This window comes from Vanacampus margaritifer, chromosome 4 (genome assembly GCF_051991255.1).
Source record: "Vanacampus margaritifer isolate UIUO_Vmar chromosome 4, RoL_Vmar_1.0, whole genome shotgun sequence".
Classification (NCBI taxonomy): Eukaryota; Metazoa; Chordata; class Actinopteri; order Syngnathiformes; family Syngnathidae; genus Vanacampus; species Vanacampus margaritifer.
The window spans coordinates 12,170,001-12,191,105 of record NC_135435.1 but is presented as its reverse complement, the minus strand read 5'-3'; the positions used below and the strand labels follow the sequence as shown (position 1 = coordinate 12,191,105).

Sequence of the window (21,105 nt, the reverse complement as noted above, 5' to 3'; positions counted from 1 at the left end):
GTTTACAACGGCGGAGTCTAACCCAAGACACGCTTAGGACTGCCCCCTCATTTGAATAACATTTCGTCCTGGCAGAGCGTCTGCAGCATGAAATAAATAAATGTGAGAGCAGAGCGTTTTTATTTATTGATTGATATTTAATTATTGTATTCATTTCAACATATATATATATATATATATATATATATATATATATATACAGTATATTAGGGGTGTGAATTGCCTAGTACCTGGCGATTCGATTCGTATCACGATTCATAGGTCACGATTCGATTCAATACCGATTAATCCCTATACAAATCTATAAATTGATTGAACCCTGACCCTAGGCAAAACCTTTTGTTGAATATTCCCATAAAAAATTGATGTTTAAAAATTCATTCGACAGCATATCGAATCGAATCGCGATATTGCAGCACGCAATTCTCGAATCGAATCGATTCGAGAATTGCGTGCTGCAATATCGCGATATATTTCAGAATCAATTTTTTTAACACCCCTAATATATATATATATATATATATATATATATATATATATATATATATATATATATATATATATATATATATATGTATAGATATATAGTTAGAGTTATTTTTATTTCCATTTCTATTTATTTGTTTTTTTATTTATATTTTTTATATCCGTTTTCATTTTCACGTTTAGTCATTTGTTTATTTATTTAGTCATTTATTTATTTTGAATTTTGGCAGTTTTGATCCTCCATATGCACTGACCAAGGCTGATTGGTTGGTCTTTTTTTTGGGGGGTGGGGGGGTTACATCGGCTGGGCTCATCAAACTCATACGTCATCAAACTAATTTGAATTAATTACCGAGAACTCTAAAACGCTGTAGAAACACAAATTATAAATTCCCTGTGGAACTTTTACAACCAAGAACTCCCTTTACCCAGAATTCAAAGCCCCCGGGCTTGTTGGTGGAAAAGCAGCTATTGTCAAGTAGTGCAGTGTTACCTGCCAAGAAACAAGTAGCATACTAGTACATGAACTTTAAGATGGATTTCAAGAACATTGAATAAATGGTCAAATGGTTATTTTCCACTACTAGTTCCATTTTGGGCTTAGAAGTACATGTTTAAAACTTACTTCAAAACTACTGTGCACTAGTAATACTAAATAAATGTTTTCCATACAACCCCCCACAGATGCTTTTTCAAATAGATCTCGTAAAAAATGTGCATTCACCATGTATTGAACAGGTGTTGGCAATACATTGATCAGTGTCAAGACAATGCAGGAAACAAGCAAAGTGTTTGTTGAATCATTATTGCTGACTGTGTTATCTCATTCAATTCAGCTCTGCACACGATTGGTTGACAGTTTGCCATTTATTCAGTTCAAAACCTATTCATGTCATTGCTCAGCTAGGAAGTCATTTTTACAAGCTTTTTGTTGAAGACACCAAATTAGGCAGATCAATTGACCTATTGGCCATATATCCCATTTGAACTGGCACAATGGAGGAAGAGACGTGACATCGATGTCTTTTATGGGTAAAAGATGTGCATCGAAACCACATGGGGCCCTCTCCTGTCACTAAATGAACATTTGTAATCCATTACAAGAACAAGGAATCATCTAAACAAAGACTGCTGCAGCTGATTATTTGATTTGGAAAGAGTGCCGCTTTCGAGGAACACGAGAAGCTTGTAACATGACACCAGCATGAAGCCGTAATCCCACCAACCAGCAGAGAGAAGGGAGAGAAATGTGATGCTTTGAAAAGCTTCCCTACACACAGATGATTTGGGTTTACATTTTAAATCTCCGCAAAGACCTATGCGCTACTTTGGCCTATGCGACTATGAAATGAGAGTTCTTCACAAATAGGCTATTCTATCCTGAAGGGCTATTGCTGTTTCTCTAGTGTAGATTGTTGTAAAATCACATTCCCTGGGAGGTTATCTGACAGACCATAAATGTGTAAAAATGGAAGACTTATTTCAAATGAGAGTCGCTGTCCACTTATATCGATTCTAAGAGGTAGGAGCTGATTTAACTTTTGGATTGATTGAGACTTGGGCACACTCGAAAAACAGTTGGGTCAAAAGTAACCCGATTATGGATCAAAAATCGACCAAGCTACTTTATGGGTCAATTTGACTCAACTTTCTGGGTTGTTCTACAGAAAATGACCCAATTTTTTTGACCCAAGTAAAGGATCTAACCAATATTTATGAGTTGTTTTACACTAAAAGACCCATTTCTTGACTCAAAGTTGGGTCAAATTGACCCAAGTAGAGGATCGGTCCATTTTTAACCCATAGTTGGTTTGCTGTTTTTAGAGTGCATGATGTAATGAGGGAGGCATTTCCCTCTCTGGTCACAAACACTTAGCTTTAGTTGGACCAGGCGGTGTGATGGTCATAAAGGGTTAGGGTTGCAGAGTTAGACCATCACTAACAAACAACTTGAAATCATTTCTTGAACAAAGCATGAGCCTGCTTGTAATCGCTCCAAACTGTTCACGATCCTCCATCTTGTTCTATGCCCTAAACCTCAGTAAACAATCAATCAGAATCTAAACAATGGTTGACTTTAATTCTGTTTATTGACTGCTATTTTACATAATGTCGTCATGAAACTATTTAGACAAAATGAGTAGAAAGTACAGGTGTCTGTTTTCAAATAGGGAATGCAAGTTAAAAGTCATCAGAAAAATGATTACCCAGTTACAGAAACCTAACAATCTACTTGAATACACACCAACCAAATATTTGTACTTCAATAAAGATAATTCCGAAATGCTTTGTTCATATTGTTGCTTTCAATTGCACAAATACGCAGATCAATCAAGTAAAAGCAGCAGTTGTAATTCTTGTTTATACATTCAGAAAAGAGTCCATATTTTCTTCAACACTGTTCATTAAATCTTTATAATATGCATACAATGTAGGCCATATCTGAACGATAGAAGCTTTGCACAGTACACACAATTGTTTACATTTGATGTCACATTTAGATAGCTGATGGATGGATTGTAGATGGATTGAAAACTGCAGTATGGATGGATGAGCACAAAATTGTCACACCCCTTAGATTTTAGTAAACATGTAATTATTGTATATCATTATATGGAACAGAAATGAAGAAATTACAATTTGCTACAATGTAAATCATGTAAAAATGTAAATATATGGTTAATTTGCTGTTGCCTCAAAATAACTGAACATACAGGCAGTACTGTCTATATTCCTGGCAACAAAAGTGAGTATACCCCTAAGTGAAAATGTCTAAATTGGGCCCAATTAGCCATTTTCCCTCCCTGGTGTCATGTCATGTGACTCAGTTAAAAGATAGATAGATAGATAGATAGATAGATAGATAGATAGATAGATAGATAGATAGATAGATAGATAGATAGATAGATAGATAGATAGATAGATAGATAGATAGATAGATAGATAGATAGATAGATGGGTGGATGGATGGATGGATGAATGGACAGAGTATGATGGATGATGAAGAGAGAGAGAGAGAAAGAGAGAGAGAGAGAGAGAGAGAGAGAGAGAGAGAGAGAGAGAGAGAGAGAGAGAGAGAGAGAGTTGCATAAAGCGGGAAGTATAATAAAATAGTGCTTTAGATGATACAGTACAGTTATGTATTCTTGGTGTTTTTTAGCTTTAAAAAAAAATATTTATTTATTTATTGGGATAGTGTGACCTCCTGTCCAGGCCAGTGCCTGCTTATATTTCATTACATCCTGATTCTCTGACATGTAGTGTGTGGGATGGGGGGAAGGGTAGGAAGAGGAAGTGTGTGTGGTAGTGTGTGGTTGCGCGCGCGCGTGTTTATACGTGTACGTGTGTGCGTGTAGTTGTGTGTGTCTGTGTGTGTGTGCGTGTGGTTGGGGGAGGTGGGGGTGAAGAATGCTTGGTATGTACGAACGACACCAACACGAAAGGCGGCAAGTGTTCCGCACGCCGATAAATTAAACCCTAACAAATACTTTATATTGCTTTTTAAATATCCCAGCGGAATGTATTAACCAACGCGCGACAAGACACGCTGTTAAACGTCAAATGTAGGTATTTTACGGGAAGGCAACACAGTCGAATTGACGCCAAACACCCCCCAAATGCGGGTGATGGTTTGGTCCGTAGTAGGTGGGACTGGCGAGCGGTCTGCACCAGGACGTCGTAGATCAATGAACCGAACCGGAGGCTCGCTCGATACGCTGGTGTACAACAAACTGAGCTAACTGGATAAATGTGTCACTACCAAAGCAAAAGAGAGAGCACACATGCTTTATTCAACTTAACCAACCCGATCAGTATGCCGATGTTTTAACTAGACGGGTTATTTTCGAGCCTTACACACCGCTTCCGACCTTTTCATTGGATCTGCGATTTTAATTTTTTCCCAATTTTTATTTTTAGAGGGGGGAGATCTTGTCAGGAAATCGAATTTCTCCAACCTCCAGGATGATCTTTGCTAACACAGGCAACCCACTGAAAGCTGCCACTCGCAAGCAGGTAGGCCATTGTGTTTTGCTTTCTACTTTTGCTGTCACTTTTCAAATAAACCCGAGCCTGAAATGACATTGGGAAGCCCTTCCGCTGTGTTTTACAATAGTCCAAGTAAACAGCCTTCAATCTCAAAGGATGAATAACAACAGAGGCGATTTGTCAGGATGGGGATGAAACCATCTGCGAGAGGCTTTAATTGTGTCCATATAACCTTGTTTGGCCAGCCACTCTGCTAAACATGCACCATGGTTACTGTAGTCCTCTTTTTCTGGCTTCATACATTCTGACTGAATTCAGGGGGGTGCTCTTGGCAGTGTGCACCCTTCATTTTGACCTCTCAGGTGAACATAAAGGGGGGGAATCGGAAGGCCTCTTGGCTTCCAGTCACGCCTTCTGATTGAGATGGAAGATTGATGCAGGGTGCAGGAGTTTTTATGGCCTCTCGTGGTTGAAATATGAGCACAGCCGAGCCGATGGAGTGAATTATTCCAGCACATTGATATCCACCTTCAAGTATCCATTTGTGAATCCATCAAATGATAGTCAATTGATTCAGTCAAGGTGAGCCAGTATGGGATTTCCCCCCCCCCCCCCCCCCCCCCGTACTCTCTTCCTCTTGTGTCTCATTGTAGCCGCTCTCTTTGATGCTCCCAAAAAATAGTGTAGTAGTACAGTAATGTAATTGCATGCCAACATAAAAAAGGACCTTTACTTGAAGGATGAACAGATGTTCCTGCTGCAGCTCAACATTCTGTAAAAGTATCCTCCATGAACATTAAACCATCACATGACTGGGTAAGAATATCTCTGTGTTTGGGCTTGGCATGACTGTGGTGGTATCCGTAGCTGTGGGTCTTGAAGTGGATTGTCCTTTGGTTACGGACAGATGGCACAATGCTGCCATGCTTTTGTGTTTGAACTGATCTGGGAAGGCTTTGGGCTGGCTGGGAGCTATTTTAAAGGATGAGTAAAGGGAAGGAAATGCTTGGGAGGACAGTTATGTGCTGCTTTGTCTCATACGAATGAAAGAAAGAAAAAAATCAAGATTTTTTGTTTTTGTTTTGGGAGCGAACCGCTGTCTTATTTGCGGGCAAATATCTATTTGTGCTCAGGCCAAATTTGTGTCTAGAGCAGGGGTGGCAAAGTTCGGTCCTCTTCCACTATCCAGCCTGTTTTCCATGTTTTTTCTACTAACACACCTGATTCATGATCAGGATCGTAATCAGGCTTCTGCTCAGCTTGCTGATGAGCTGATCATTAGATTCAGCTGCGCTGAAGGAGGGAGACATGGAAAACAGGCTGGATAATGGCTCTCGAGGACCAAAATTGGTCTAGAGTAAAAACATTGCTCTGATGCCATCTTGTGGCATCTTGGTGCCAAGCAACTATGTTGGTATGAGGGTAAGAACTTCATTTAGCCAGGTCACATTCTTGTTGGTTTACAAAAAGTGCTTTGCCGCCATCTTGTGGGATTTGTAGGCAGGTTTCAATTACGAGCATATATTTGCTATTCGTAGCAGGTCAAGCAGCATTCACACTATCTTTATCGTCACCCTCATCATAATATTTCTGTACAAAGCTAATTGATTCGACAACTAGAAGTCAATTAAAATAGTTCGTTCAACTGTTAAAAAAAAAAAAGAGGGTTTCGTAACAGAAAATACTTGTAACAGCTCAAAGTTATTCAAAGTGAAGATGATACGCAATTTTGGTACAGATTTTTTTTAGCAAGGAAATTGAAGTCAACACACCTGATTTGGTCTAGTTGACTGAATTGTTGCACAGTGTGTGTAGTTATGCAACCAATTTTCATGAGAGGCTGACCACTGGCAACTAGTTTGAATTGCAAGTAAACGGTTTTACATCATGGCGTGAACATGGAATGGCCAATCCAAAAATGCCATGTTATATCCACATGATCTTTCACAACAAAATTGACCTTTTGTTTCATGTACACTGTACCAGTTTAGTATAGATATTGTGTGTTACAATAGTACCTAAACATATCTATAATTTCAGATTGTATTTGTGGCAGAAAAGTGAACCATGAAGAGTCTTGCATTGTTGTTGAGCCAAAGTGGACTTCATGGGAGACAACCAAGGAGGACATCTTTTTTGAAACAAAATCATTAAAAAAATTGCCAAGCTGCATGCTGAGAAGCCACAAAGCTTCTAAGATGGACAGATGAGTCAAAACTGGAACTTTTTGGGAATGGGATTGGAAGGCACGTCATCTCTCTGATCACAGATGCAAAAATGAAGCATACCAAGAAAACAACACTGTCCATACGGTGAAACATGGATGAGGCTCTGTTTTGTTCACGTGTCCTGCTTTGCTTCATCTGGCACAAGGTTGTCTTGAATGTGTGCAGGATACAATGTAATTGATCTCCAGACTATCAAGGTATTCTAGAGAGAAATATGGTGCCCAGTGTCTGAAAGGTTGGTCTGAGTCGCAGTTCTTGGAACAGGATAATGACCCAAAACACAGCTAAAAACACCATTCAGTTTCGCCGCTCTGAGTGCAATGGCCCTAAAGTGATGTGGCAGGCCAGATCTGACCACCAGGCCTTGAGTTTGAAACCTGTGCATTACAAGAACATTGCTGTGTTCAAAATCGTTCACTCATTGCCTGCTCCAAAGACAGTATATAACTATTTTTGTATAGCGGACTATAATTCATTCCTCACCTCAGTGAAATCAAATTTAGTTTTGGAAAACATCTCGGGCATGGTTAAAGTACATCATTTTTGTCAAATAATTATAGCATGCCGGATCAAAATCAGCTGATGGCACTTCCGTAATATACATTACAGTATATTGAGCACATAAATTATAATAACATTATAATGGTTTCAGCTGTGTGCATTTTACAAAATTGATACAAACAAAGAACTTTAGTTTAAGTCCGTCTGTGTTGTGATGTGCTGCTCTATTTGTATTAAAGAGATTTTCACGCCACAACCCATGAATATATCTTCTGGCCAAAATCAAACAATACCCCGGAAACCGAAGGGGAAAATCATTCTCTGTCAGATGGGATGTATTTAAGCTCTTAATCATTGTTGACTTTTTTTTCCCCCATAATGCAATATGGAATATGTTGAGGGCACTACTGAATACAGGCGCTAACTCATGCTCATGGCACATTCGAACAGCACTACATACTGTACTATATAGTGGATAGGTAACACAGTCCATGTTTTTATAGCAACTTAATGTTGAACTACATTGGTATTTAAAACCGCACTGTTCTCCAGCCCACAAGAAAATGCCCAAAATTTAGCGAGACTCTGAAGCCCTATTAAGAATGATGAAAAACATGAGGCATTAATGTGGAATGCGTGCACAATTCTAACCTTCTCTCTGTATTTTCCAATGTTTTTTATCCATTACAGAAGAGAGTTCCTTGTGATAACAGTTGACCATAATTTAAATTTGATTATGTCGCTCCCGTAACCTCTCGATAACAGTGGCCCTCCTTGTGTGCAGTCGTACCCCATGACTCCGTCCAGTCCCAGCAGCAGCAGCAACAGCAGCAGCACGGGCCTGGAGCAGCTCAGCAAGACCAACCTGTACATCCGAGGCCTCCCACCCGCCACCACCGACCTGGACCTGGTCAAACTCTGCCACCAGTGAGTGCAAGAATGTGTACTTGGTGTGGGGTGGGATTTTGTCTATTTTTTTACCGTATTTAAGCCTGGCTAAGTTTTCTCACAGTTGGTTTACTACATATGCCAGTACATTCTCTCCTGGCCTGTCGCGTTCTGATGGGGTCCCCCACATTTCTGACCTTCTGTCAAGGTTTTCTACACAGGAAATGTGGACACCGGACAGCTCTGGAGTACGTTTTTATTGAGGACCAAAAATTCCAAAATAAAAAAGTAAAAGTGAAAATAAAAACGGATATAAAAAATATAATTCCAAAATTTTATATATATTTTTTTATATAAATGGATATACAAATTAGACACACATATATATATATATATATATATACAGTATATATATATAGTAAAAGTAAACATACATACAAAAATACAAAAACGGATTCAAATAATAAAAACAAATATAAAAATAAATATATAAATAGAATTAAATGTTAATCAATAAATAAAAACGCACTCCTCTCATATTTATTCATTTATTTCATGCTACAGACGCTGTCAGCATTAAATGCGTCATGAAATCTAATTCAAATGAGAGGGCGGTCCTAAGTATGTCTTGGGTTGAACTATTCGCCTGGTTGATTGACAAAAGTTGGGACACTATACAAATTGTGAATAAAAACTGAATGTAATTATGTGGAAGTGCCAAATTTTCATATTTTATTCAGAATAGAACATAGAGAACAGGTCGAAAGTTTAAACTGAGAAAATTTTATAATTTTAAGGGAAAACTATGTTGATTTTAAATTCCCTGGTGTCAACAAATCTCAAAAAAGTTGGGCCATTTTCACCACTGTGAGGCATCCCCTCTTCTTCTTACAACAGTCTTCAAACGTCTGGGGATCGAGGAGACAAGTTTCTCAAGTTTAGAAATAGGAATGCTGTCCCATTCTTGTCTAACACGCGTCGCTCTAACTGTTCAACTGTCTTGGGCTTTCTTTGTTGCACCTTCCCCTTTATGATGCGCCAAATGTGCTCTAGAAGTGAAAGAAGCGGACTGCAGGCTGACCATTTCAATACCCGCATCCTTTTCCTACGCAGCCATGATGTTGTAATTGGTGCTGCACGTGGTCTGGCATTATCGTGTTGAGAAATGCAAGATCTTCTCTGAAAGTGATGATGCCTGGATGGGAGCATATGTTGTTCTCCAATCTGAATATACTTTTCTGCATTGATGATACCTTTCCAGATGTGGAAGCTGCCCATGCCACACGCACTCATGCAACCCTATACCAGTGCTGATAACAACTTGGGTTGTCCTTGTCCTCTTTAGTCAGTATGATATAGCGCCCCAGTTTTCCACAAGGAACTTCCAATCGTGATTGGTCTGACCACAAAACAGATTTCCACTTTGCCACACTCCTTTTTAAATGACCCCCGGCCCTGAGAAACGCCTGCGCTTCTTGGTCTGCTTTAGAAATGGCTTCTTCTTTGTACTGTCGAGTTTCATCTGGCAACAGCGGCTGGCACGGTGGATTGTGTTCACCCACAATGTTTTCTGGAAGTATTGCTGAGGCCTTTCTGTGATTTCCCTTACAGTAAGCATTCCTGTTTGCGGTGCAGTGCCGCTCAAGGGCCCGAAGATCATGGGCATCCAGTATGATTTTTCACCCTTGACCCTTACACACAGAGATTGTTCCAGATTCTCTGAATCTTTGGATGATGTTATGCAATGTAGATGATGATTACTTCAACCTTTTTGCCATTTTTCGCTGGTAAACACCTTTCTGATATTTCTCCACTATCTTTCTGCGCAACATTGGAGGAATTGGTGATTCTCTACCCATCTTCGCTTTTGAGAGACACTGCCACTCCGAGAAGCTCTTTTTATACTCCAATTAAGTTGCCAATGGAACTCATTAGTGGTAACTTATTTTTAGTGAAATTGACTATTCCAGCATGTTATTGCTACCTGTCCAAACATTTTAGATATTTGTTGGCACCATGAAATTTACAATCAACATATTTTTCCCTTAAAATGATACATTTCCTCAGTTTAAACTTTTGACCTGTCATCTTTGTTCTATTCTGAACAAAATATTGAAATTTGGCACTTCCACATAATTGCATTCAGTTTTTATTCACAATTTGTATAGTGTCCCAACTTTTTGGGAATTGGGTTTGTATGTCGGACTCTGCCTGTTCCACAGCAAGGGAGAATTCACACACACGAAAGAAACAATGAACCTTGTTGTTTACAGGAACTTGTGTGAAGTTGTCTAGCAACACAAGCCGCAAGTTGTGGTGACAGTGGGCAAGATAGTCAGTCGTCCATTGCTGGAGCTCTCCATGCAAGCCGGCGAGACATCCTTGTTCTCTGACCTGCTTATCCTACCATCGAAAGACAGTTTGCAACCCAAGACACGGATAGAACTGCCCCCTCATTTGAATAAAATTTCATGATGTAATTCATGTTGACAGGGTCAGCAACATGAAATAAATTCGAGAGCAGAACGTTTTTATTTATTGATTGACATTTATATATTTATTTTTGTCTTTATTTCCACATTTATTAGTATTTTTTTTTAAATCTTTTTTTTAAAACTTTTATTTAGTCATTAATTTATATATTTTTGTTGTTTTTATTTCCATTTTTATATTTATTTTTTTGTGTTTAATTTTTGAATTATATTTTTATATCCATTTTTCTTTTCACATTTATTATTATTTTTTTTTAATTTTGGCATTTTTTTGGTCCTCCATACGTTTGTGGTTAGTCAAATGAAGATTCTGGGCCAGGCTTACCTCCAGAGTCGGCGTCAGTGCCTTTGGCACATTTTACCGCTCCAAAAATGTTTGATTATATGAATTATCTGTCAACAACTAATTCACTGATCCATTGCTTGTACCAAAACACGCAAACGAGCCCGTTATTCACATACACACTGCACGGTGCTTTCGCTCATGTTTTACTTTAGCACCTGACTGAGTTTATAAATGTCACCGGGCATCCACGGTAATCACATTAGCCCATCTCAGCCATTGCGTTGTCTCAAACTAAATAAAGTATTGATATCTAAAGTAGCACAGTATCTACAGAACACTTGGCCCTATGGACCACCATCCATGTGGTTAGTGGGGTAGATGCCATAATTAGCTGAGTTTTGTCTCCTCTCGTTCCCCACAAGCATATGGAGCGAGGCATTCATCCATGTAACCAGCAGCAGCTGTTTGTGTCCTTTTCGCTTGTTTTGTTCATGCTCCCAATGTTGTTTGCCAGCACAAAGCAGAAATGAAAGCGCTTTTTCGTAGCAACAAGGTCTGAATGGTGATGTCAGCTCACCATTCAGTCTTTTTGCATGCGTGTGTCAACAAGCAGCATGCAATTTGTTTCACATTTCAGGTTAAGGTTTGTGATCAAGCAAAGCCTGAACGATGTAGAATCATTACATGCACTTTGTTTCTCGCCAATTAGTGTTCAATTGGTTTACTGTGTTGTGGAAATAAAAGGTCTGGTCTTTGGAAAATATTTCTGCCTAGTGATATAAAGGATTCTATTTGGACAGTGATTTTATACAAGGAGTAAGTAAACTAGAAGTTTATTATTGCTGTTTATTTACTTGCATCATCTGCATGCCGTGTGTGCAGGTATGGCAAGATTCAGTCGGCAAAGGCGATCCTGGACAAGACAACCAATAAATGTAAAGGTCAGTAAAAGTTCATTATCTTGCCATTAATTTCTTCAACAGTTGACTTGTAATTTTTTACATCTCAGATTTAGCTGTTTTTGTGCCTAGGCTAAAGCCATGTCTAATATAAAATCTTAATGACAAGGATCTATGTTAAAGTGAGTTGAAAAGTTTCATGTAGTGCTTGTTTGCCACCATCTCAGACAATTATAAACCTTTAGGGAAGCTGTCAATTTCTCCTACACGAACTGTGCTGAACAGTATTGGAGCTTTGTCACGCTGCATCAATTACACAATTCAGTTGAATGTCCTCTTATTGTAGCACTGGTGCACACTTTGCATTGCTAGAGACTCTCTGTACTACTGTGCATTTGTGTATATTTCCTGAATGTATATTTCGTTATGTTATCTTGTTACTAGAGTGACTCCTACCGTAGACAAACTCCTTGATTATTTTGACCTTCTATATTATCTCTTCTTATGAGTGACACGACCAATGAGTTTTTTTTAGAATAGTTCGGCTGTTTTCAAGTTACGAGCCGTAAATCGGGTCGATTAGAGGAGCCAACAGTTTAAAGCTAACATTGTGAAGCAGCATTTAACTGTTATGCTGCACACAAACGTAATAAGCTGCCAAAAGAAGTGAAATGATCCCCACTATATGCTTTTAAATCCAGATTAAAAATTATACCCCTGTACTTTTGATATAGGTCTTTTAAATAATTTAGAAATAAATTTCACTGTATGTTCTTTTAGTATTGTTAGAAAACGGTGTATTGTTTTTGCTGTGCTTTTGAACGTCTTTAACGTTGTTTTAAATGCTTTTAAATGTGGTCACTGTACATTCTTTTTAATAATTTTATTAGGCTACTTTTTGTTTCTTTGCTTTTGAATGTCTTGAATGTTTTTTAACTCTTGATTGATTGAAGCATATTGAGTTGCCTTATGTATAAAATGTGCTGTACAGTATACATAAAGCTGCCTTGTGTAAATGGTGGCAGTGGACAATTATTCAAAAGAGATGAAAAGATATCAACACAAAGCAAAGACATCTGTACTTTGCGTATTCACCCAAACTATAGCTTACAAAGTCTGCTAGCCCAATGCTAGCGTGCAATGCAAAATGCCATAGACGGGTTAACGAAGCTAGCATCAATGTTTAGTTTCTTATGAGCCATTATTAACAGATTAGTCAGCCAAATAGTTAATGTATTATTATATAATGACACTTACAACAACAAATGTATTATCAATTACAGACTAAAGATTTGAACGTTTTATAATAATTTGTCGTTTAGTATTGAACTTAACAGCTTAGCCCTGCTAACAATACTTACCGGTAAATATTCTTTAAACTTTACTATACATGACTATCAGTGCATCTTACATATTCAATTATTTGTGAAACTCCATCCATCCATTTCCTGTCCCGCCTACCCTCACAAGGGACACGGGTATACTGGAGCCCATCCCAGCTGACTTTAGGTGAGTGGTGGGGTATAACATAAACTGGACGCCAGGACACATGGAAAAAAACAACTACATTGACATTCATACCTACGTACAATTTAGAACGTCGTAAATTACATACAGGTATTAATCTTCTGTAATATACAGCCACCACATTTCAGAAAAAGCCCAATGTCAATGGGCATTGCATCATGAAATCATGATGCATAATCTGTTTGAACTACTTTTGAAATGTGTTTCAAGTTGGTCTTAAGTCAAGGCGCCACCGTACATTATAAAGATGATTATTGCTGGTGTGGAGACAAAACCTCATAAATCACAATCTATTAAATTTAATATATTTTTAAATAATCTTTACTATTGGCCAGTCCATGCGTGCGTGTTCATTTTACAAATTATCGACCAATCTACTGTAAAGTGTTGAAAATGGCTTACTCTAGATGATGCAATGGTTGAACAAACACTTTTTTTGGAGTCTCCTGAAAAGTGACTATTTTAGAGGTACAAGAATTCGGCCCCACGCCAGTGTTATGATTCTCCTTGTCATTTATTGGCTGTTGATGTAAACACAGCACTTCTCTGCCAACTACAGGTTACGGGTTTGTGGACTTTGACAGCCCAGCGGCTGCTTTGAAGGCCGTGCACGCTCTGAAAACCAGCGGCATTCAAGCCCAGATGGCCAAGGTGAGGAGTTTGTGTGTGTGTGTGTGTGTGTGCGTGTGCATTCATGTTGCATTGCATTGCCACAAGGTTGTCCGCACTTCCTCTTTGAATATGTGTGGTGTGCACTACTGAATGACATGACCTCAGCTGACAAGCTGTTCTTCCCGTGACCTCATTTACTTTCACTGTATAACCAGATGTCATGTCTCCCTCTGCCAAGTAACCTGTCAGTTATGTCGCATACCAGACCCCCAGCTTGCACACAGCCACACACCACGCTTGTGCCACAGCTTCACAAAAATGTCACACGCGACTATAAATGCAATATTCAGTTTTCATCTTATTCAATCTCCTTGAATGTTTTACTTCCTCTCTTATTCCTTTATTTATTCTAATCTTGTCAATATCATTTCATCACAAGTAGATAAACAGCTGTTTGTAAAATGACAAGAAAGGCTTAATTAACTGTACTATTACTATTGCGAGAGATTCACGGTCTCATGCATAGAAGCGTTGTCACATCTGCATGGTAGCAGGAAAGCTGCATAATTAACTCTGTGAGTCATCCACTGTTCTCTTTCGGTCTTATAAGTACTTTTCTCACCATTTCTTTCTGCCACTTCCGCAGCCCAGACTGTGTTGATATGCTTGAATCCGCAGATAAGAGTTAATTAGCGAAAGGTTGTTCTCTAAAGACCTGGATGTAGCGGAGCTGATGGGAACAAACAGTGCAGTTTGTGCGTCGCTGTAGCTTGGATACGCAGCCCTCCTGATGTTTCTCAGGGAGGCCGACGAGGCGCCGAGCTGCTGCAGTGCAGATGGATGTGTCTTTCAGTTTATGGTCATGTGAGGCGCTTATTACAGTGTTTCACCAGATGTTTCATGTTCAAGCATACTGTCAAAAGATGTATTGACATCGGGAGGGAATACCTTCCAGTTCCACGTGGGATAGGTACAAATTGGTGGCCATATATTTTTAATGGCAAATGTATAGCGCTTTTCCAGCTATTTTGGCGTATCTTCAGGAGCAACTGGGGGTTCCGTTTAAAGCTCAAGGACACTTCAACATGGTCACAAGGGCCCAGGATCGACCCCTCAACCTCTGGGTTGGGAGATGACCACTGAGCCATGCCACTCCCTTGTACCCCTCTAACATGCGTTAAACGTTGTCACTCCTATTTTAATTTGATACATTAAACAAAAGAGAATTATATATTTTATATTTAAACACCAAAAATGTTCAAAAAAATTCCAACTACGAAACATTTGCTAGCCTAATGTTAACATACAATGTGAAACGCCTTAGATGGGCTAATGGAAATTAGCTCGCTTTTACCCCTCTCACATGCTTTAAACTTTGCCACTTCTATTTTAATTTATTTGACACATTAAACAAAAGAGAATTCAATATTTTATATTTAAACACTAAAAAACTACGAAACATTTGCTAGCCTCATGTTAACATACAATGTGAAACGCCTTGGGCTAATGGAAATTAGCATTGATGTTACTGTAATTCTAAACTTTCAAACAACTGCTACGTTACATACAGAGCAGCAACACATACAGATATAGCATAACATACAAGATAATTTTACATTATTATCATATTACATATTTAAACACCAAACTACTCAACTAAACCATTTAATTTTATCTACTGAAAGTCAAGTAGCTAATACTACAAAACTACTATAACAACAAATAAATATCATAGATGGGTCAACAGAAATTAGCTTACCCTTAAATTAGCTTATATATTGCGGTAATTATAAACCTTCAAACAACTGTGGCGCAACAACACAAACAATACTGACACTGTTTTTTTTTTCATGCTCTGTGCAAACAACAACTATTACCGTTGGGTGCTTTCTTTGCTGCTCTTTTCCATTAATTACTCTGCACGTCTTCCAGTAGAGCTCACTGCTGCCTGGCATGTTGTGGCACAATATGGTACTGCACTAAATGCATGCAACACTAAATTCAGATTTACCCGTATTCTGTTAAACCCATAAAACGCACACACACAAAGTTGTGACAGCACAGATTTACCCATATTCTGTAAAACCCATTAAAAACAACACACACAAAGTTGTGACAGCACAGCACAGCACAGCACATTATCATTGTTTTGTTTTTGTTTTTTATGTGTCAGCTATTGCACAATGCTGTTTAAGAATATTACGGACGACGACCCTCTGTACTAAAATGTTGACCAAGTTTCCTTTTCTCTGTCTTCTTGTCTGCAAACAGCAACAGGAACAAGACCCCACAAATCTTTATATTTCCAACCTGCCTCTGTCTGTGGATGAGAAAGAGTTGGAGAACATGCTGCAGCCTTTCGGCCAAGTCGTTTCCACACGCATCCTCCGTGACTATGGTGGCAACAGCCGGGGTGTGGGCTTTGCCAGGTCAGTCAGAAGAGCCAATGAAATAGTAAAGTTCAAACATTGCTTTGTGCTTGCTACTATGTTTACAAAATTTGATGGCTGGATGGATGTTGCCATGTCAATCTCGTCTGCCCAGATACTTGGTTTAGCCAAACGGTTTTCAATTTCTCCCTCACAATTCCAAAGCGATAGCCCTCAATGATTTCAACATTTTCCCGTCCACTGATAACTTAGTCAGAGCAAAACTTTGTAACAGCTAATTTTGAATAGGAAAACATTATTATAGCAATTTGCATACATTAATACATTTAATAATCAATAACTCTGTTGTGTGATGTTTTTTTTACAGTAAACGTTTTTGTCATGCTATTTGATAAATGCTTATTCTGAACGACTCCAGATGATCACAATTGTGTGCTGTTATATTGTATTTTTCTGTAACATTGATGGATTCTGTAATTGCGAAGTGATAGTGGAGGTATTAGAGAGGTGGATTAAGTCGTGTAAGTCCCTACTGAAGGCTCTGGAGCCAAATTCACCGCCCACATTGCTAAAAAATATTAAATAATAATTTGATGTGAATTGGACGATGACGATAACGCTGTAATGTAATTGAACATTTTGTGCTACCACAATGTACTTGTGTTAGTGTCTGTTTTTCATTGTTGTCGCGCCCTCTCCTCTCCCACCAGGATGGACACCACCGAGCAGTGCAACGCCGTGATCTCACACTTCAACGGGAAATTTATCAAGATCGCCTCCGGAGCGCTGGGTATGAAAGCCGTTCCCCTTTGTGGAGGCGGTGATGAAAATGGCTGTTCTTAACCATATTCCTCTCCTTTTCCCTCAGCTCCCTCTCAGCCCTTGTTGTGCAAGTTTGCAGACAGTCAAAGGAAGAAACACGCTCACGGTGGATTTGTTCCCAATGGACAGACAGGCGATCTCAGACTAGTATGCATCAGCTTTTATGTTATCTGTAAACAGAATGAATAGATCTAACTTGCTAGTAGATTAGACCAGGTATGGGTAACTGAAATGTTGAAGAGGATCACAATTATTATTTTTTTTATCAGCGCTTCTGGGTGGGCCACATACAACCACACACTTCCTAACCACATGTATGACAAAAATGGCATTTTAATATGGGCAAAATCCAATTATGTTCCAAGCACGTGAATAGCAATAACCCTGATATTCCATAATGTGAATTTCCTCTTTGTAGGGTGCAATGACTCTCACCTATGATCCCTCCTCAGCAGCTATGCAGAATGGGTAAGTCACATGCACCATATGTCATATGTTGGGAGTTTTTCCATCCAAGAGCTTTATTTTGAGATGTCTCTCCTACCCAGGTACTATCCATCTCCATATCCATTGACCAACAGGATAATGACCGTGCAGCCGGCTATGTCCCCCTACATGTCTCCTCTGTCTGCTTACCAGGTATCGCCAACTCAGAGGACATAATAGAATTTAGTTCATCCTCACTCTTCTTCTTGATGCATTTAAGATGAGGGCAGTTCGACAAGTTATTTTTTTCCGAGAACTCTTGCCACCACGTTGGTCGAGCATTTTCCTTATTGCACTTAATTTTATATTTGGCTCCTTCTCCCGAGCACAGCTCATGAAATCTCCCAAATTATGTAGTCAAAAGGACAATTTTCTTCAAGGACACGTTACACTTAATCATACTCAATGTCCCTTGGGAGTCTGTTTTTAAAGCAACGCGCTGTCAAAACTGATGGTGTCTTTCAATGGCAACTGTGCTGTGTTTTTGCTACTTGTCCGCCCTTTGCGCTTGAGCATTGTATTAGCATTTGCTTGTTTTAGCCATAATGTTTAACATAAATAAAAAATTGCAATTTGTAAAGTAGTGCTGTTTAGTGGATTTAACTTGGTTGCAACATTGTTAAACAATGAATCCTTATGTATCACATGGGGTCGTTCCAGACCCACACACGATGGTTTAAAATTAGGGCTGGGCGATATGGCTTAAAAAAATAAAATCTCAAATTTTTTCAGTCATTCAGGACGATTACGATTTTACTTTATTTTAATCTAATAAACCCAAAAAAATGTTTATTTAAAGGTTTCATTTATTCAATTTTTTTTAAAAGGTATGATGTTCAAACATACTTAACTTAAACATAGGTTTTAAAGTATTTCGCAGCACCTGTTCTAACTCTTACTATCAAGAAATGGAAGACTATCCTCAAACATAACTTTGAGAGAACCAAAAGATAACCCACTCGCACAGCTTCAAAAAATTTTTTATTGAATTTTATTAAAGAACTGTCACATCAAAGGAGAATTAAACGTTATAATATATATATATATATATATATATATATATATATATATATATATATATATATATATATATATATATATATATATTAAATCGTATATTTAAACATCCAAATGTCCAACCAATCTATTTCATGTCATCATATTGAGGTCTACTAGCTTAATGCTAACGTATACTGTGAAACACCATAGATGGGCTAATTGAAATTAGTATTGCTGTCATTATTGTTAACCTTCAAACATCTGCTATTTTTACACACGAAGCAGGAAAATATACAAAAGACATTCTTTTTACTCTGTTGGAATAATAACAATTACTGGAGTTCATTTGCAGACTCTCTTTCTTTTTGTTGTTATTTTCTTTTTCCGCTGCTTTTCCACTGCTTCCCGATTTAGCGGGGCGTGAACGATACACCGCAATATAGCAAGGTTTACTGTATTTGGATAGGATTAGGATACATGGGTAGAAATAACAAAATGAAAGTATACATGCTAAACTTAGCTTTCCTTGCTGCTGTGCTCAGCACGCAGCTGTATTTTGCTCACTTACTGTATCTGCAGAAATTCATTTTCTTGCTACTCTCCTCTCACTTGAATAAAACACTTCTACTTATCACATTCAGAAAATAATACTTACTGGGGTATACAGTCACTACTGTCGAAAATGTCAGAGCTAATAATTAGCTTACTGTATATCCAGTAATAACTAATAAGCATTAGGTACAAGAAAAGTAATAGCTTACCTGTGCTGAATGAGACGCATGTTTTGCTCTTCAAATTGATATTTAACATATGATCAATGGTGCTTTTTTTTGGGGGGGGGGAGTTGCACACTATTGAGTTTGAGCAAATTCTTGTCTGTCAGCATACACGTAATAAATGTTTGTGATAGGCAGTAGCATTCATGTTAATCTGTACTTGTCTCCGCTCTGCGTCTGACTGTTCCTGTCCTGTTTTTCCAAAGGTTCAGAGTCACTCCTGGGTGGCACATCAGCCGTATATCATGCAGCACCCGGTAAGACAACATGCATTTACCAACTGTGTGAGTGTGCAGGAAGTGGGTGTGTGCCTCGGCCACAGCTACAAGACACCAACTCATTACTTTAATTCAGCCTGTTCTGCTGACACGGTTAAAACAGCAACTTCCCCTAAATACAGCAGGACTTGGAAGGCTTTTTAATATTTATGCCGTATGCTTGTTAGCCAGCTGAAGGTCCATCTACTAGTTTTCTGTCTGTCTTACTAGTTGTGTTTTTTCCACTACTGTATTGACTGCACACTCACTACAAGGACACTACTAGTTACTAGTGAGACAAAACTGTGCCTAGTTGACAAGTGCTAGATGTTAACTAGAATAATTATATACGACACTTGTAAGTGCTAGTAGCACGCTGTTATCAAGTGCAGTTTTGCTTCACTAGTCCTACTACCATAGTATTTTAATAAAGTTTTACAACCAGTCAATACAGTGTACTAGTAGTTAATCATACTAGTACTAGTTACAAAATTCCTCATAGTTACGTTGATCAAAGAACGCACAACATTCATTTATTTACATGTTCCAAGTGTGCATGTGCATGTGTGTAGTGTGCGAGTGAGAGAGAAATGGAACAAGTAGGAAGACTGTGAAGCCCTCCAGCAGCCTTCCCTCACTCTGGATCCAGCAGGAAATGCCTGAAGCAGCAACCGTCTTGTGACTCTTTGCCTCGTCCAACAGATGGTTTGCAATGGAACAAGTGTCTCTGCAGATTCGCCCCTCCCCCGTCACTTTACTGGGAAATGTGCAATTCCCTAAAGGCCACGCTATGGAAAGCTAGCTGTTTGAGCATTTATTCCATATCCTTGATATGTAAATCACTATTAGTGTCAGTTTTGGCCTACTAGTATGCAAACAGTAGTAGTAGCAGGGTATAAATTGAATAAATGCTCAGAAAGTTTTTTGAAAGTCCTTTGAGCATTAATTTGACATTCTTGATATCCAGCTAAAGGTCCATGATGTACTGGTATGCTCTTTGTCAATTCAGTGCACCAGTAGAATAACTAAAACAATACAGTTAAAACTTACTAGTAAACTACTAGAGATACTACTAGTACTAGTTCTGATGTTATAAAATTCTGCTTAACATCTAGCGCTTCAGTGGCAGCACTAGTAGTGTGAAAATGTCGTGTGCAATTTTGTCTCGTTAGCGACGTAGGCTAGTTGTCATACAAGGGATAAGTAAGACCGTTGGCCTACACGTGCTAATTTGTCTTACTCTTGACCAAAAGAACTGTATTAGTACATTAAGCTGGATATCAAGGATATGGAATACATGCTCAAATGTCTTTCTTGACAACAGGTTATGCCCCACTGGCATCTATTCTTGATCATGAGATTCATTAAAATTTCCTGGCCTCACCTGTATGCATCTATTGTACTCGATACTGTACATGCTCTTTTTAATAGAAGCGGCCTGCTGCCATTGTTGCATGTTCTATTCACTT

At 38.6% G+C, this 21,105-nt stretch overlaps 1 protein-coding gene across 1 annotated transcript in view; it reads left to right on the top strand.

Moving 5' to 3' along the window:
* The first annotated feature begins 4,150 nt into the window (after positions 1-4,150).
* The window catches only part of LOC144050551 (RNA-binding motif, single-stranded-interacting protein 1-like), a 27,191-nt gene continuing 10,236 nt past the window's right edge, over positions 4,151-21,105 (top strand). Inside the window, exons 1-10 of the mRNA XM_077563911.1 lie at positions 4,151-4,500; positions 7,987-8,129; positions 11,751-11,809; positions 13,854-13,945; positions 16,178-16,335; positions 17,007-17,086; positions 17,165-17,265; positions 17,537-17,586; positions 17,667-17,757; positions 19,586-19,636. Coding sequence (XP_077420037.1) covers positions 4,450-4,500; positions 7,987-8,129; positions 11,751-11,809; positions 13,854-13,945; positions 16,178-16,335; positions 17,007-17,086; positions 17,165-17,265; positions 17,537-17,586; positions 17,667-17,757; positions 19,586-19,636 — 876 coding nt within the window. The 5' untranslated portion in view covers positions 4,151-4,449. The remainder of the gene's footprint in view (positions 4,501-7,986; positions 8,130-11,750; positions 11,810-13,853; positions 13,946-16,177; positions 16,336-17,006; positions 17,087-17,164; positions 17,266-17,536; positions 17,587-17,666; positions 17,758-19,585; positions 19,637-21,105) is intronic.